Source organism: Corythoichthys intestinalis, chromosome 22 (genome assembly GCF_030265065.1).
Source record: "Corythoichthys intestinalis isolate RoL2023-P3 chromosome 22, ASM3026506v1, whole genome shotgun sequence".
Taxonomy (NCBI): Eukaryota; Metazoa; Chordata; class Actinopteri; order Syngnathiformes; family Syngnathidae; genus Corythoichthys; species Corythoichthys intestinalis.
The window spans coordinates 15069069-15088356 of record NC_080416.1 but is presented as its reverse complement, the minus strand read 5'-3'; the positions used below and the strand labels follow the sequence as shown (position 1 = coordinate 15088356).

The 19288-nt window shown below is 40.0% G+C and overlaps 1 protein-coding gene across 8 annotated transcripts in view; it reads left to right on the top strand.

The window, feature by feature from the left end:
• Positions 1–19288, top strand: part of akap9 (A kinase (PRKA) anchor protein 9) — a 78933-nt gene that overhangs the window by 29430 nt on the left and 30215 nt on the right. For 6 of the 8 annotated variants that reach the window (XM_057827295.1, XM_057827293.1, XM_057827297.1 and 3 more), the window contains 7 exons: positions 4159–4241; positions 4490–4653; positions 4736–4869; positions 13293–13455; positions 14501–14595; positions 15879–15996; positions 16395–16433. In XM_057827295.1, coding sequence (XP_057683278.1) covers positions 4159–4241; positions 4490–4653; positions 4736–4869; positions 13293–13455; positions 14501–14595; positions 15879–15996; positions 16395–16433 — 796 coding nt within the window. The remainder of the gene's footprint in view (positions 1–4158; positions 4242–4489; positions 4654–4735; positions 4870–13292; positions 13456–14500; positions 14596–15878; positions 15997–16394; positions 16434–19288) is intronic. The other 2 variants (XM_057827298.1, XM_057827301.1) reach the window with 1 other exon arrangement.

Sequence of the window (19288 nt, the reverse complement as noted above, 5' to 3'; positions counted from 1 at the left end):
AAGTCAACCTCCACTCCATGTATTATCCTGAATCAGATGCATGTTTGAGGTCTAAAGCAGCATAAAGACACTTGTCCACCCAATACAATCAGCAAGACTCAAACTTGTAACATGGTCCATAGACTTCATTACCTAGGTCATGCAGTCTACAGTATGCATGGTCAACACTAAAGAGCTGTCCAAAGACATTAGAGACAAAATTGTTCACCTCCACAAAACTGGAAAGGGCTACGGCGCAATTGCCAAACAGCTTGTGAAAAATGTCCACTGTTGGAGCAATCATTAGAAAATAGAAGAAACTTAACATATGAAGGTCAATCTTAATCGGAGTGGAGCCCCTTGTAAGATATCACCTTGTGGGGTCTAAATGATCCTGAGAAAGGTGAGGAATCAGCCCAGAATTACATGACAGAAGTTGGTCAGTGACCTGAAAAGAGCTGGAACCACTGTTTCCTAGGTTACTGTTGGTAATACACGAAGATATCATGGTTTTAAATCATGCATAACACGGAAGGTTCCCCTGCTTAAACCAGCACATGTCAAGGCCCGCACTAAGTTTATCTATGACCATTTGGATGATGCAGAGGAGTCATGGGAGTAAGGTTTGTGGTCAGGTGAGAGCAAAATGGGAAGGAAGTACTCATCTATTCTTCTATCTCAAGAACACCATCCTTACTGTAAAGCATGGAGGTGGTAGAATCATGCTTTGGGGGTGTTTTTCTGCGCATGAGACAGGACGAGTGAACTTTATTAAAGAGAGGATGACTGGGGCCCTGTATTGTGAGATTTTGGGGAACAATCTTCTTTCTTCAGTCAGAGCATTGAAGATGGGTCGAGCCTGGGTCTTCCAACATGACAATGACCCGAAGAACAGCCAGGAAAACCAAGGAGTGGCTCCCTAAGAAACATAACAAGGTTGTAGCATGAGCTAGCAGGTCTCCAGACCTAAACCCCATAGAAAACCTTTGGAGGGAGCTCTAAACTCCGTGTCCCTCAACGACAGCCCAGAAACCTGACTGATCGGTGGGCCAAGATCCCTCCTGCAGTTTGTGCAAACCTGGTGAAAAACTAAGGAAACGTTTGACCTCTGTAATTTTAAACTGTTAATTTAATTTAACTGTTAATTTTAAATTTTAAACTGTACCAAAAATTAACATTCGTTTTCTCAGGTGTTCAAATAGATATTTGCAGCTGTATCATACAAATAAATCGCTAAAAAAAATCATACATTGTGATTTCTGGATTTTTCTTTTTAGATTATCGCTCTCACAGTGGACATGCACCTACGATAAAAATTTTAAACCCCTCCATGATTTCTATGTGGGGGAACTTGCAAAATAGCAGGGTGTTCAAATACTTAATGAATATGATATCATCGAACATGGCTGGATCCAGCTGCTCCCTGTTAAGACCAACATCAGGTTGTAGTTTTTGTTTGAGCTAATATAATTATTTCTGTATTCGTAATTTAGTTTAAAGGTATATCTACCAGTTTTTTGTGGGAATGTGTTTGAATAATTTGTTAAGAGCATTGTAACAAAAAAACTTATTATATAGAACATTTTATAGCATTTAAGCTAGCGGACGTTTGCTACGCAAGTTAGCCAAATAAGCCAATTGTTTTTTTGTTGTACTTCAAACTTCATTTATTTATTTTTATACTGTTTGAGGCAAAGCTGAAGTATTTTGAATATTGATCTTGTGAAATGAAAATGCAATTCTGCATAGTTTGAAGAAAAAAAACTCGGGAATTTTATTTTTTATTCACTTTAATGCTACTTTGAGCTCAAATTTATTCTGCAATGCATTAAATGTTCCTTATCCGATTACTCGTTTATTTGAACTCACTAATTGATAGATTAATCGATTACTTGAATAATCGATAGCTGCAGCCCTATATATACACAGTGCCTTGCAAAAGTATTCGGCCCCCTTGAATCTTGCGACCTTTCGCCACATTTCAGGCTTCAAACATAAAGATATGAAATTTAATTTTTTTGTCAAGAATCAACAACAAGTGGGACACAATCGTGAAGTGGAACAACATTTATTGGATAATTTAAACTTTTTTAACAAATAAAAAACTGAAAAGTGGGGCGTGCAATATTATTCGGCCCCTTTACTTTCAGTGCAGCAAACTCACTCCAGAAGTTCAGTGAGGATCTCTGAATGATCCAATGTTGTGCTAAATGACCGATGATGATAAATAGAATCCACTTGTGTGTAATCAAGTCTCCGTATAAATGCACCTGCTCTGTGATAGTCTCAGGGTTCTGTTTAAAGTGCAGAGAGCATTATGAAAACCAAGAAACACACCAGGCAGGTCCGAGATACTGTTGTGGAGAAGTTTAAAGCCGAATTTGGATACAAAAAGATTTCCCAAGCTTTAAACATCTCAAAGAGCACTGTACAAGCCATCATATTGAAATGGAAGGAGCATCAGACCACTGCAAATCTACCAAGACCCGGCCGTCCTTCCAAACTTTCTTCTCAAACAAGGAGAAAACTGATCAGAGATGCAGCCAAGAGGCCCATGATCACTCTGGATGAACTGCAGAGATCTACAGCTGAGGTTGGAGAGTCTGTCCATAGGACAACAATCAGTTGTACACTGCACAAATCTGGCCTTTATGGAAGAGTGGCAAGAAGAAAGCCATTTCTCAAAGATATCCATAAAAAGTCTCGTTTAAAGTTTGCCACAAGCCACCTGGGAGACACACCAAACATGTGGAAGAAGATGCTCTGGTCAGATGAAACCAAAATTGAACTTTTTGGCCACAATGCAAAACGATGTTTGGCGTACAAGCAACACAGCTCATCACCCTGAACACACCATGCCCACTGTCAAACATGGTGGTGGCAGCATCATGGTTTGGGCCTGCTTTTCTTCAGCAGGGACAGGGAAGATGGTGAAAATTGACGGGAAGATGGATGCAGCAAAATACAGGAACCTTCTGGAAGAAAACCTGTTGGTATCTGCACAAGACCTGAGACTGGGACGGAGATTTATCTTCCAACAGGACAATGATCCAAAACATAAAGCCAAATCTACAATGGAATGGTTAAAAAATAAACGTATCCAGGTGTTAGAATGGCCAAGTCAAAGTCCAGACCTGAATCCAATCGAGAATCTGTGGAAAGAGCTGAAGACTGCTGTTCACAAACACTCTCCATCCAACCTCACTGAGCTCGAGCTGTTTTGCAAGGAAGAATGGGCGAGAATGTCAGTCTCTCGATGTGCAAAACTGATAGAAACATACCCCAAGCGACTTGCAGCTGTAATTGGAGCAAAAGGTGGCGCTACAAAGTATTAACGCAAGGGGGCCGAATAATATTGCACGCCCCACTTTTCAGTTTTTTATTTGTTAAAAAAGTTTAAATTATCCAATACATTTTGTTCCACTTCACGATTGTGTCCCACTTGTTGTTGATTCTTGACAAAAAATAAAAATTTTATATCTTTATGTTTGAAGCCTGAAATGTGGCGAAAGGTTGCAAGGTTCAAGGGGGCCGAATACTTTTGCAAGGCACTGTATGTACCACTAAAACAGGGATAAATACGTTGTCTTGGAATAAGATCGCTCAAATATTTTTCATTCAAGAGGGCATATATATTCATAATCATCTGTCTCAAGTACCGAAACACTGATTACCTCAAATGGAATTGTCCCTCAAGCACTCCTCTGAATAACCCTCCCTACGCGTCCAAGGCTTTAGCTCACTTGAGAATTTTCTATCATGATTAGCTTTTGGCTGCGTGACTGCAGAGAGGCTGTCGGGTTCAGTCTATAGCAGCGTTCACCAGCCTTTTGAAATTGAGCAGTGCTTCTTGAGTAGTAGTAAGCAGGGCTACTAGTTGGATACACATTTTTAAAACGGCAAGTTTCCTCCAACTACTTTTATGTTGGACAGTATTGATTTCCAAGTGGCTTTCTGCATTACTGCCGTTTCTCCAAGTGGTGGTGCTGCCTTGCTTCTTTTCTCCAGCTGCATCCCAGCTGCACCTGTTGCCATAGCAGCACAAAGAAACTACTGTCTCTCTGTGTAATAAGGGGACTTTATTTACGGGGTGGGTGTATTTGAATTTGTCGCCGACATTGCCACTCTGACTTGGGGATGACGGGACTGCTTTCCATTTTCTCCCTTTTTCCTGTGCAGCCGCTACAAATGATAGAAGATGGTGAAGGAAAAGTTGAAGATGAGGACAGCGTGGATAAAGACATCGACAAGGACAATGAAAGGTGATGACAAATAGCCATGATGCACCAAATGTTGGAGGACTCCCTAGATGAAAGAAAAAAAATAAGTTTCACGGCCAGTGATGGCGATAGACGTCCAACCCATTTGACAAAGCTGAAGAACCAATCACATCTCCCTATCTCACTTTTCAGCCAATTAACAGCTGACATCCTTGCGTTAATATTGAAGTAAAGAAACCATATATGAAATTCTTTTGTGATATAATTTTCTTCCATCATTCTACTTTCAGAACTGTCCTACGCCGTGCCAATGAGAGACTCGGTCGTGTATTGGCTGACATCCTGAAGACCACGGCGGCGGCAGAAGAAACAATGGGCCTCCACATGCAAAGTCTGAAGGCTTCTTCCAGTGCAGGACTGCAGACCTCAACGCCCACTGCATTACACATCGCAGGTAAGTAACACTTGTAATGCCACCTTGCTCTGTAAAAATCCAAATAATGACGAGAACTGATCTATATCTCTCGTCACGCTAGATCTGTCTGGCAAGAGTTCACCTTACGATAGCTTCCTCCTAGGGGAGGACGAGGGACATCTGATGGGCCTCAGCAGTCGTCTTCAAACTGCCTTGGAGAAGATGCTGACTGTTATCACTGACACCACCAATCAGGTAGAAAAACGGGACTCATTCAGTACTTTTTTGCTGCTTTTCCACATACTCATCACTTTAAACACACAAAGCTGAGGCTATTTGTTTATCCCAATCTGGAGATTACTGCAAAAAGGGAGCGTTATACAAAGTTGTCTTTTTAAAAAAAAAAAAAAAAAAAAACACCGTAGTCAAAGGAATCGCCTCATTCCCAGCAGTTGCCCATAGAAACGAGCTGTATTTACATGGATCTTTTGTCCCACCGCAGACAGCCTATCATAGTCCAGCTGGGTGAAGCCCCCCTCCATGGCGTGCTCCTGCTGCGTGTAGCGACGGGCCTTTTGAGTTCAGTTTAACTAGGCCATTGAGCTTGTTACTGTAAGCGAGTGCACGCCGCATCCTTCCCCGTGGCTGAAATTCATGCATTACTCACGCCTAGATGCCGTTTGTCTTGAAGAGCTAAAAATAGTTCAGAGCCACCCAAGTCAAAGCTAGGTGTCAGTGTTGTTTAGCATCTTTTTGTATGTTACTTTGACTATTGAACATTTTTTTAAGTCCAATACGTATGTTTTGTTTTTTGTGCTTGCTCACCCTGAGCTTGCTTCTTTGCAGGGTTGCTTTTGGCAGCCATTTGGACGTTAATACTTATTAGTCTTAGTCATATTTTAGTCATTTTAAAAGGTTCGTTTTTGTCTCATTTTTGGCGACAATGACTCAAAATGTATTCAGCTGTAAAATTGAAAGGTTTTAGTCTAAAATTTAATAAAGGTTCCCAACAATTTCGAATAAACATTGACAGACGAGTGCATATTGTTGCGCCCACAAGGACAACGACAACTTCATGTGGGTTTTCCATTGGTTTTATTAATTTTGCAACCAGAAGCACTACTAACTTAACCCAACGCAAACAAAACGGAAATAAAAACAATTTTAGAGGATACTTGCTACGCTAAAGTTAATGCCAATACTAATGCTAACGCTATGCTAATGCTACAAGTCACATTAAGTGTGTCATCTGCGTGATGATAATACACACTCGGTAGGAAAACCGTAAATTATTTTCATCGTCACGCCATTGTAATGAAAAACATTGTCCATCGACGAAATATTTTCGTTCTCGTCATTGTTTACAAAAACAGCAATGCTTTTATGATATTCCGTATGCACCAGGTATGTTGAAAGTTGATTTTATTTTATTGCAGAGAACAAGCCCCAGAAAGAATCCATAGTCCGAAAAAATTAAGTATAGTATATACACATATTTAAAAAAATTTTCACGATATAGATCATTAAATAGTCACAAAAATAGGCTTATGTGCACTGGCAGTAACAATGTACATATCATGATTGATTCCCTAAAGGCCAAAAAATTAAAAGTACACAGACATATACAAGTAGACATGTGCCGTTATGGCATTCTGACAGTATGGTAGCCTTAAGCAAAAATATCTTGGTGTTACAATTACAGCTCTAAAATGTGTTACTTTGAGATATCTGGGTTTAAAAAAAAACAACATTTTTCCATTGAACAGGATTTTTATTTTTCAAAACATGAGCTAATTGGAACATAAGTAAAATCTTAAGTTAAAATAAATTTTAAAAAAGTAACAAAAAATACCTGAAATACCTGAGCGTAAACCCACAGCCAGAGCTCAACATTATTACCATCACAACAAAAATAATTCAAATATTTTCCATAAAAAGCATGTGTGTATGATTCGTATCATGTTTACACTATACACATACTCTTTCTCAACACATACAGTTGCCAGAGAGAAAAAAAACACCATGTTTTACCACAGCTAGACACACTACACACGCTGGAGTTAGCTGGTGGGGAACATTCATGAGTCAAGACAGTGTTTACTAGAGGTGGGAATCTTTGGGCACCTAACGGTTCGATTACGATTACAATTCAGAGGCTACGATTCAATTATAAATCGATTGTTGGTGCCCCCATTGTTGTTGGTGTTTCGTACATTAGTTACAAAAATTGTACGAAAATCTTCTCAAGCTTAAATAAACGACTATTTAGGTATCAAGTTACCAGTTCAAAACATTAAATAAATACTCAAGTCCCCATTCTGTATCAGCAGCTTTACACTACATTCAATTAATTTAATGTTGTGAATCAACCGTTATTCCATAATTTCCCTTCTGTTTACTTTCGACATGTGAAAGTTTTAAAGCTGTTTTAAAGATAGATTCAAGTCCAGATTTTGCCGATTTAGGAGTATTTTAAGATAAAAAATTAATTAGGTTCGCTCGGAAGGTTGGCAACAACAGCCTTCCAGGGAAGTGTACTGCTTTAAGATGGAGGCTGTTTACTAATGCCGGCAAGTCTATCATTTTACGTCTAGTTTTCTATACATGTGTTGCTAACGCCGCCGAGTCTGTCATTTCACATCTAGTTCTTTATGCATGTGATATCTACCGTAGCATTATGTGGACGTAGTTTGTAGTGGCTGTCGGCAGCAGTCAGGTATTATTGTTTTTTTTTTTTTTTTTTTTAAATCTAGCGGCATGAGTTGAGCCGGAGCTGTGAGTTGAGCATTGTCATTACCCGGGTAATGACAAGCAAGATGTTTACTCTCGGTCCGTTCCTCATTGTGTCCCGAAGACCGCGCTGACGGTGTTTTAGTTCCGCTTTACTTGACATATTTCAATCATCGGAATTTGGATGTTTGTGAATCGTTCTCGAATCTTCCACCACCGAATCGTGAATAATCTAAGAATCAGAAATCTCGCACACCTCTAGTATTTACTAACCTTTAATTTTGTATACCGTAATTTCCCGAATATAAGGCGCACCCGTGTATAATACGCACCCCAAATTTACTTGTAAAATCTAGGGAAAATTATTTTACCCGTTTATAACGCGCACCCTAATTTTAGCACCAATAAATAGAAGAATACAAGAAAACAGAGCTCGTACAGATACAGAAATGTCATTTCACTGACTGGTGAAACACAGCACAAACATAGCACATTGGTAGCTCAAAACATTACCATAAACTGACAATATTTACGGTAATAATATGATTTGACAACTTCTCCAAATTACCAGAATCTAGGAGAAAACAAAACAAATGTGACTTTTCTTTTAAAGGCTGCTGTATAACTTGCTTGTTTCATCATGATGAATAAATGTTTCTTCCATGAATTGAAAGGGTAAAATGAAAGTGAGAACGTTTAATTCATAAATCCGTGAGAGCTCATCGCTGTCAACACGACAGTAACAATAGGAACTATTGTTATTTGGGTTTGAGTTTCCCGACGGACAGATATAGTTGACGGACACACACAGGAAGTGTGTTGTTACGTTTGTTGTGGTCCGAGTTGCGGAGCTGCAATAAACGTTGACTCAAATGAGTTCAAGAAACTAAATTCTGTGCTTTATGAAGAGTGAAAAAAGCAGAATTTAACACAGACGAAATTATTCGGCCGATTAGCGCGAAGTATTACCGAAACAAAATGGTGACGTCACGTACCGTAATGGTCGACGACGGGTCGCCGCATACGTTTCTTCAACACAACGTGGCCGTGTCAATTAAAAAAAATCGGTTTCATATATATATGTAATATATATATATTTCTGTCTCCATCCATGTACCCGTTTATAATGCGCACCATGATTTTACAAGTTGATTTTGGGGGAAAAAAGTGCGCGTTATATTCGGGAAATTACGGTAAATGCGAAATCAAATTAGAGGTATTGTCTTGGCAGCCATCCTCCGCAAACATGTCCTACATGTTGGTTGGCCCTCCTCGTCTAGGCGGCGGCCATCTGTAGCTTTTCTGTAGCCGAAGTATTCCCTGACCAGCGATTTCGTTTTCTTCGATTGGGGGGAAAAAGTTCAGGGGTTTCACCTCCTCCAGCCATCGTGTAGCACAGCTGACTCACTAACACTGAGCAATAACCGGTGGGGGAGGGTTGAGGCTTGCAGTTGCAAGCGAGGGTTTTTTCCCTATATTGTTAGGACATAAAAAATAGTTAATACTGTAGGGACGGTATGACGTAAAAAAAAATTTGTGGTTTGGAAACTGTGACATTTTCATCCCACATTATACCTTGAAACAGGTAATCAGCAATTGCCTATATACAAGTTGAATATAAATCATGTGAAAAAACGTTCAAAATTAACAGATTGCTGTAAACAAAGCATCTGTTTTTGTTAAACACTTTCCCCTTTGGCAGAAAAATAATTAAGTATTTTGAGTATGACAATATGTCACTACAGGAGAGGACACATTGGAATTTTTAATAGCTATTGTCTTCTTCGTCTGCGTGCAACTGCTTAAGGAACGAATCCGGTATAACGACTTTGTTGCTGGGAGGGTGTGTGTGTGTTGTGTGCGGGTTATTTGTGCGCTCGGTAGTGTGATAGGGAGTGGTGTCAATGTTTGTGTGGGAGAGCTTTATTTGCTATTCTACCTGGATGACGGTGTTGGGAATGGAAGCCACACCTCCTTTTTCCTCCCTCCCTTCCTCCTTCCCTGGTTTTACTGAGCACTATTCTTCCGCCGGGTGATCAGTGCAGTCAATGAACCACAATGAGGGTAAAACAGCCGTGGAAGTCTTGGATTTGAGGTTTTTGGAGTGGGAGTAAGAAAAGCTCGCCTGATCAGTGTTTCAGCCCCGGTGAGTAAATATTAAGAGCGGGAATGATAGGCAAATCCTGGCAGGACTTCTGACATGTCACTTCACCCTCGCCTGGACTGAGCAATTAAAAAGAGAGGGGGGAGCCCTCGGGAAAAGCTTGTTGTTACCACAGCGATAACGCTCTGTTTGGGAATCTCCAGAGGGGGAAGACTAGGGCATGTGATCCGTGCTTTTCTGCTGGAATAAAGAACGTCAGTAGGAGGAAGAGGACCCGTCGTACACTGGAATGCCCTTTAGTATGATGGAATCAGAATGACGAGCTCCAGTCGGACTTTTCTTCACCACTCGCTGCGGTCGGACCTGTTTACCTGCTCAACCAAGCCTCGAGCGCGTTAGCCGTTGCCGGGCAGCAACGTCAACTTCATCACCGGATAATGGCAAGCCCTCTCCGGTGATCAGAAAAAAAGGCATCCTCGCCAACCATGGATTCCCACCGCTCCTTCTGGAATTCCAGAATGCATAGCACCACGTGGGTGGAAGGGGAGGACCAGGACGTGTACGAGGTAGAATCTAGGATCCCCCTCCCGCGGCCTTTCCCAGTCTATAGCACCCTGACTGAGAGGAACGCCGTCCTGGTGCAGACTCAGATATCGCATGTCAATCACCGCACCAATGGTCACCTGCTTAAAGTTATCTCCAGAATCTCTCTGCCCACACCTCCATATACAGTAAGTTTACACCTCATGGATCGCATGAGAAGAGCTGATGAATATTTTACCCCTACTAGAAGCTTAGTTTATGCACGTGATGAATTAAATATCAGATGACAGCAGTGGTGGGAAGTAACATCTGTACTTGGGTAGGACTTTTTTTAAGTTATATTTGTTCATTACATTTTTCAAACTGTAGATGACAATACGTATAATCTATAGTACACTTCTGGTGAAAGTGTTCTATGACTTCTTCCACGCGGCAACATCATCACTTCCTAGTTTGCATCAAGTAACCAAAGACCTTTGCACTCCAGAGATATGCAAATCGGTTGAAGAGTAATCGTGGGATGGCAACGAAGCACCTAACAACCTTGCCTGACGTCTCATGACAGACTGTAAACTGGAAGATTTTTGTATTGCAGTCACATGATGTTGACTAAGGATTTTGTCATCCTAAATATTGGTTAGCTTTACCTTTACATCCCCAATATCTCACAAGAAAAATTGGCACACATACAAATGTCATAATGCTTAAAGGGCAACTATCTCATTTAGGGCTGCAGCTATCGATTAATTTGGTAGTCGATTAATCGATAAACTAGTTAGTTTGAGTAATCGAGTAATTGGATAAAGAACGTAAAAACATTAAAATACCTGAACTGAGCCTCAAACGGTATAATAAATAAATAAATAAATGAGGATTTAAGTACAACAGAACAATTGGCTAACTTGCATAGCAAAAGTCCGCTAGCTTAAATGCTATAAAATGCTAACGTTTTTTTACTATGCTTTTAACTAGGGCTGTCAAAATTATCGCGTTAACGGGCGGTAATTAATTTTTAAAATTAATCACGTCAAAATATTTGACGCAATTAACGCACATGCCTCGCTCAGATTAAAATGACAGCAGTGTAATGTGGACTTGTTACTGGCTTTTTGGTGTTTGGCGCCCTCTGCTGGCGCTTGGGTCCAAATGATTTTATGGGCTTCTGCACAATGAGTGAGCATGGTGTAATTATTGAAATCAACAATGGCGAGCTACTAGTTTATTTTTTGATTTGAAAATTTTACAAATTTTAATAAAACGAAAACATTAAGAGGGATTTTAATATAAAATTTCTATAACTTGTACTAACATTTATCTTTTAAGAACCACGAGTCTTTCTATCCATGGATCGCTTTAAGTGAATGTTAATAATGTTAATGCCATCTTGTTGATTTATTGTCTTAATAAACAAATACAGTACTTATGTACCGTATGTTGAATATATCAGTCTTGTCTTATCTTTCCATTCCAACAATAATTTACCGAAAAATATCGCATGTTTTATAGATGGTTTGAATTGCGATTAATTATGATTAATTAATTTTAAAGTTGTAATTAACTCGATTAGAAATTTCAATCGTTTGACAGCCCTACTCTTAACAAATTGTTTAAACATACGTTCCCACAAAGAACGGGTAACTATACCTCTAAACTAAATTATGAATGCATTTAAAATTCAATCAATCAATCAATCAATCAAATTTATAGCTCAAACAAAACGTAAGTTGGTCTTAACTGGGAGCAGTTGGTTTGTGAAATGTGCTATGTGAAATATATACAAATATTCACTGTTGCCACAAAATGCGAACACTTTCAAAACAAACCATTACAACACAAATTAAACTAATACTCGAAGCAGCAAAATTTAATTTGAATCTTTTTTCGAATAGAATTACTCGATTTAATCGATTAATTGAAGCAGCACTAATCTGTTTTGCTAATTTAATCCAACACTTGGTAACTTTTCAGTTTTAGTTGATTTTAGCGACTCCGGTGGACAAAAGCAGTAGTGTTTTGCCTTAAAGACCGCATTTCCCATGAGGGCCAGCGCACATGCGAATAGTGTCGTAATATCATACAGTAATAAATCCAGTTGTGGCTAAACAATAGCATATGATGGTTAGCAACCGTGTGACTTTGTGTGGCTAACGCTGACGAGTTTGGCTGGGGGGGGGGGGGGGGTGTGGCATCACTCCAGCGGGTGAAAGCCGAGCCAATTTTTATTATATCTTGGTTGCCGGCCTTAGACAAAACTTTTTGTCTCTGTTACTCTGCCATGTTTGCAGAATTCGCGTGATAGCTTTAGCATTGACTTCTGTCTCGATAATGAATGGGGAAAGGGGGAAGTGACGTTTGCCATAATGCAGTCAGCACAACTTATAAAGGTTGAAAAGTCACCTAGTGTTGTTTTATTAAATAACTAGTGCTGCAACGATTAATCGATTAACTCGAGTATTCGATTAGAAAAAAATATTCGATTTAAATTTTGTTTCGAGTATTCGTTTAATTAAAGTGGCGTTGTAATGGTTTATTTTGAAAATGTTTACGTTTAGTTTTATTGATTAGGGTGGATACACTGCCCTCTGGTCTGCCTCTTTTCGCATGGCTGAATCCAACTGCTCCCTGGTTAGACCAACGTAAGCTAAGTTTTTGTTTGAGCTAATGTTTTTTAATGCATTCATGATTTAGTTTATACTAGTAGGTATATTTTGCTGTTTTTTGTGAGAATATGTGTCTGAACGATTTAAGAGCAATGTGGGGAAAAAAAAAAACTTTAGCATTTTATAGCATTTAAGCTAGCGGACTTTTTCTGTGTAAGTTAGCCAATTGTTCTTTTGGTGTACATAGATCCTCATTTTTTATTTTTTTTAAATACCGTTTCAGGCTCAGCTCGGGTATTTTAATTTTTTATGTTCCTTATCCGAATACTCGATTATTCAAACTAACTAGTCCATCGATTAATCGACTACTAAAATATTCGATAGCTGCAGCCCTAAACTTAACCCTATAAATACCTGGTGTTCTCATGCGTTGACATCACACTTTGGGTCGTGTAGGCCACAATATTAACATTTGTTACCCACGTGTAGCCTACATTCATAAAATGTAACTTTTTATGTCACAATTTTTAACTCTGCCTTCCATTGACAAGGATAGATCTCCAATTTATTTAAAATGGGTGGTGACTGGATGTGAATGTTCATGTTTCTGTGCCATTGACGGCGCTAGATGTCCAACTAGGGTCGTCAATGGCAGCCAAAGAGTTTAATGAGGGTTTAAAAAAATTGTGGTCAACCCTCAGGTGGAACATGCCCGCATCACTCAGACGGAGCTCATGCGTGAGTCTTTCCGCCACAACCAGGAGATTAGCGAGCTCCTGCAGAAGCAAGAGGAGCTGCAGGAGCGCCTGGCTGAGGAGGCCAGGGCACGCGAGCAACTCGCCCTCGAGCTACACCGGGCAGAGGGTACGTATCTTTTTTCAAGATAAGGGGGTGGGGCAGTCAGCTGTTTGAAAGGGAGAGTAAAAAAGTTATGAAATGAAACATTGTTAATTTGTCATACCGTAGTGAATATTTAGCATGTTTTAAAGTGTTTAAGTGACGTCACTGAATGCAAATCAAGAAATCACAGTCTCTGAAACATGAGAGAAAAGGCATTTTGCCACGTTGTCGGGTGTAACTTGCCGGCCCGTCCATGTCAGTGACAGCTGGTACTTCAGCGTCCAACTGTTGCTTCGCTTGCACGTGCACACCTAACACAAAAGCTAACATTGCGCTCAAGTCTATCAAGTCAGGAGCAACTTTTTGAAAGCTTTTGGAAACACACACGGTAAAACGGTGAGACATTTATACACTATTTTTTTACTGGTATTTTCTAAAAAAATGGTCAATAACTTACTGAAAAAACAACAAAATTGAAGCTAACGTGTGCAAGTGCGACACTAAATTGCTGCAATGTGATATGGCATTTCAGAATTGTAACCCACATGAGAGTCACAATGTTTGACAGGATTGTTGTGATTGGTGTATCCTTTAATTGTGTATCCTGGAGAATAACCCTCCTTAGGCAAACTCAAAACTATGCACTGCGCATTTTATCTTTTAATAATCCCACTGAGTCAACATGGGCAGCGATTATCAAGCCATCAATTTCCCTTTTTGACATATATCAGGTATTCTGTGCGCAAAGAGCTCTCTCGGCTCCATATCTCCCGACCCCGAATGGCATCCCGAAGCAAAATGCTTGCTGACCTGTGACGAAGCCACAGCGTTATGAAGCATTTCTTTGTATTTGCAATTCAGTCCTGTTCTACATGTCGAGCAAAATGGGTCAGACATGCTCACTTGTGTGTTATTGAATTATGCAGCAGGAATGCGTTTGTGCTTGTTGGTAGCATTGAGGTTTGTTTTGGGTTTTTTTTTTCATCTTGTCTGGAGTCTCTGGACTGCGCCCTGTGCTTAAAAGAACTCAAATTTTAAGTAACCGATTTAACTGTCTGGTCTAATCTAGGTTTGATTGACGGCTACACGGGTGAACGGGCTGCCCTGGAGGAGCAATTACGTCAGAAGGAGGAGCTTCAGCTCAATTTGGAGCAGGACCTACAGGTAGATAATGATGCTCGGTTTTAATTGACACTTCCTTAAAGCTATCGTTTTCCTTGGCTGAATATAAACTAACCCATTAGTTTAAATATGATTAAAACATGTAGATGGAGTCAAACATTTTTATGTACAGTAATTTTTGGACTTTAAGGCGCACCTTACTATAAGCTGCCCCCACCAACTTGGACACGAAAACGGCATTTACCGTAATTTTCGGACTATTTTGGTGGTTCATATGGTCTTAGACATTCTTATGATGCCGCTGTAAAGTTTTACAAGTTAATATCTTTTTGTGTATATATCCCATAATACAGTGAGCACAACTGCGGTTTATAGTCCAGTGCGGCTTATCTATGAACAAATGCCATTTTGGGGTCAAATTTGGTGGGTGGTGGCTTATAGTCAGGTGCGCCTTATAGTCCAAAAATTACGGTATGCATAAATAAGCCGCATTGGAATACAAGCCACAGCTGTCCTCACCATATCATGGGATATTTACACCAAACGATGTTAACCGGTAACACTTTATTTGACAGTGGCATCATAAGACTCATAATACCAAATGAAACCCATGTAGCTTTGAACTAATTGGCTTCAAAGCTTCATTGCTTCAAGAAGCTTCATTTGGCCATCACTGCTCCCTTGGGGGAGACAGTCAACCTCCTGCTGTAAACACTATTGTCGTCCAACATGCCTCCTAGCATGCATTGGAGCACTACAGTTGTAAATTACAATCAAAATGCATGTCTTTTGCTAATTATTTCTTCAGTTACTGTTCTAGTTGTTTCATTAATTGCTAGTTAGGGAAGTTTGTAACACTTTATACGACAGTGGCGCCATAAGACTGTCATAAGACCATCATAACTATGACATGACACTGTCATGAGCATTAATAAATGCTTTTGACAGATGATTTTGTGTCATCCGGCAAATTATCTTACTTTTGGATGGATGCAAAAGATCCAAGCTGGACATAAATGGAGTTAGTGACATAATTTGCCGGATGACAACCATCATTAGCATTTATTAATGCCCATGACGGTGTCATTTCATAATTATGACAGTCTTATGACGAAGCTGTCAAATAAAGTGTTACCTATTAACCCAAATAAATCAACAAATAAGCCACACTGGACTATAAGCAGCAGGATTCCAAATGGGGGGAAAAAGTCGCGGCTTATCGTCCGAAAATTACGGTTGTCACTTTTCATCTTCTATACGTTCTATTATATACCCGTGTGATTAACAGTGGTTAAGATGAATTTATTGTCTTTTTTCCAATGCAGGTTACGGCAAGCCGACTGCAGGAACTTGAGCAGGAAAGGCTTCAAATGCAGGAGGAGCGTGAGCTGGTATCCCGGCAACAAGACGCCATGCGAGAAACCGCAGGGCCCCGTGAACTTTGTACGTATACAAAACTTTGGGGTTCTCCAAAGGACGATAACATAAGTGTAATTCTTGCAATTGGCTTGGGTTAATGGTTGATAAAACACCCTTATAGTTTATTTTTGCACCATAACCGTTCTTGTTATGATAAAGGTATCCTCTTAGCACATTCCGTCTTTATAAGGGCGAGTAAGTATTCCACTTATTTAAGCCGATGGGGAAGTTTAAGGAACACCCTCCTTTCATGCTATTTGCTTCCTCATCCTGTGACAACTACTTAACATCCTCCTGAATGATGAAACGCAAACGGACAGCTGCACCATCCTTTTTCTGCTATCATTTTCTTCTGAGATGTTCCCATTGATGACACAAAAAGAGAGCATGTTCAACTCCTGTGCTTTCTTATTCTCCTGTAGGCCTAGTTGAAGCTGCAATGGTTGCAGCACCTGAAGCAGGTGTGTCCACTTTGAGCATGGCTCAGCCCCTCTCCCGCTCTCTCTTTATGTTCTTTTAAATAGCTTAACCGATGGTATTCCTGTAACACTAATAAGGCAGCGTCACGCAGAGGTGGGGGACTTGGGTCACGTGACCTGACTCAATTTTGAACTTAGATTTGCTTAGCTAAAATTTAGGCAAGACTCAAGTTGATTTTGACTTGATATTCATGGGACTTTCTATGATTTAGACTTGAACTACATGACTTGACAAGTCTGTTTACATTTGACTTTTTGTACATGGCAGTGTGCCATTGCTTTCGTTTTTCAAAAAGTTTTTTTTCTATTGTGCGCAAACACCACATGAAGGAGGAATTACTCTCGTGGAAACTCTGAGAATGATTTTATTTGGTTTTTATTATCATAATGTTTTTAATAAAATCGTAAAAAAGAGCAGCATGCAAGATTTGAAACATAAAGACAGACTCAACACCAACATGACTTTTACTAATTACACATAAATATGTGACTTACTCCCACCTCTGCCATAACCAAACAAGGCTTGTGCTTGCTCTTACAATCACTAACCTATTTTGTTTTCATTAATAATTCCCTGCAGTTTTTTAACATCCTGGATTGGGTGTTAGCTTTGGTTTTAGCATGATGGAATGAAAGCAGAATTTTTAATCTCTGATATTGGTTCTTTGCGCCAGTGATATGATTACAATCCTCTCACTTTTCCCTGTCAATGCTTCCTGGGCATGGATAATGCAATGTAATAGTCTGTCACTCACACACTTCTGTTGCACCTTGTCACTGCTAATCCTGCGGGGAAGCTTTTCATTCTGGGTTAATTACAGCGGGTTATTCTTTGGTGATAGTGGAGCGGGCATCGTGTTGGTGCGGGGGATCATTTTGGAAAACTGAGTGGGATGTTGAAAGAGTCTGAGGAGAATCACAACATCTCATTCCTCAATAAACCACTGAAAGTACCATATTTTTCGGACTATAAGTAGCATTTTTTTTTCATAGTTTGGCCCGGGGTGCGACTTATTCTCTGGCTGATGTTGAGCGGCTTATGTTTGAAATTATAATCACATTTTTATATCTAAATATCTTTTATACAGTGAGGAAAATAAGAATTTGAACACCCTGCGATTTTGGAAGTTCTCCCACTTAGAAATGATGGGCGGGTTTGAAATTTTAATTGTAGGTGCTGGTCCACTGTGAGAGACAATAAAAAAAACTGAAATCACAGTGTATGATTTTTTTAACAATTTATTTGTATTATAGTGCTGCAAGTAATTATTTGAACACCTGTCTCTTTGCTCGAATTGTGAGCCTCAAAGACCTGTTAGTCGCCTTTAAAATGTCCAACGAATAAGTAGAGTGGAGGGGGACTTTGAGTCTGACTTTTTTACCTGTTTGTAGCGGTTTGCTGCATATAAACACCTGCCCACCCCATACAATCGGGGAAAACTCCAATTCCTAAAATGGTCGAGACCAAAGAGCTGTCCAAAGACACCAGAGACAGAATAGTAGACCTCTACAAGGCTGGACAAGGTTATGGGGCAACTGCCAAGCAGCTTGGTTATATAAGATCCATTGTTGAAGCAATTATTAGAAAATGGAAGAAGCAGTGTTAGGGTAGTAACATGACTGTCAATCTCTCTTGGACTGGGGCTCCATGCAAGATCTACCTAGTAGGGCAGGGGTGTCAAACAGATTCCACAAAGGGCCGCAGTGGGTCCTGGTCTTTGTCCCAACAGATCCAGCACAGACAGTTCAACCAATGAGGTTTCCGCTAGAATAAGCAGCACCTGACTGCAATCAACTGATTACACTTGTAAGACACCAGATTGGTGAAAAGGTACTCATCTTGTTTTGTTGGAATGAAATCCAGTATCCACTCCCGGCCCTTTGAGGAACGATTTGACACCTGTGTCGTAGGGTCTTACTGATCCTAAGAATGGTGAGGAATCAGCTAAAAACTACACAGGAGGAGCTGGTCAATGTCCTGAAAGGAGCTGGGGCCACCATTTCCAAGGTTACTGTTGGTAATACACTGAGACGTCACGGTTTGAAATCATGTATGGCACGGAAAGTTCCCCTGCTTAAACCAGAACATGTCCAGGCTCGTTTTAAGTTTGCCAATGACCATTTGGATGGTCCAGAGGAGTCATGGGAGAAAGTCATGAGATTATATGAGGTCAAAATTGAACTTTATGGTCTTAATTCCACTCATAGTGTTTGGAGGAGGAAGAATGATGAGTACCATCCCAAGAACACCATCCCTACTGAGAAGGATGGTGGTGGTAGCATCATGCTTTAGGGGTGTTTATCTGCATATGGGACTAGACCACTGCACTGTATTAAGGAGAGGATGACCAGGGCCATATATTGTGAGATTTTGGGGAATAACCTCCTTCCTTCAGTTAGAGCATTGAAAATGGGTTGTGAGTGGGTCTTCCAACATGACAATTGCCCGATGCAGACTGCCAGAATAACCACAAATTGGCTTCGTAAAAATCATATCAAGGTTCTGGAGGGGCCTACCCAGTCTCCAGACAAAATCCCAATAGAAAATCTTTGAAGGAAGCTCAAACTCCATTTTTCTCAGTGACAGCCCAGAAACCTGAATGATCAAGAGAAGATCTGTTTGGAGCAGTCGTGCAAAATCCCTGCTGCAGTCTGTACAAACCTAGTGAAAAATGGCAGGAGACATTTGACCTCTGTAATTGTAATGAAAGGCTACTATACCAAATATTATCATTGATTTTCTCAGGTGTTCAAATGTTTATTTGCAGCAGTATAATACAAATAAATTGTTAAAAAATCATACACTGTGATTTCTGGATTTTTTTAAGATTGTCTCT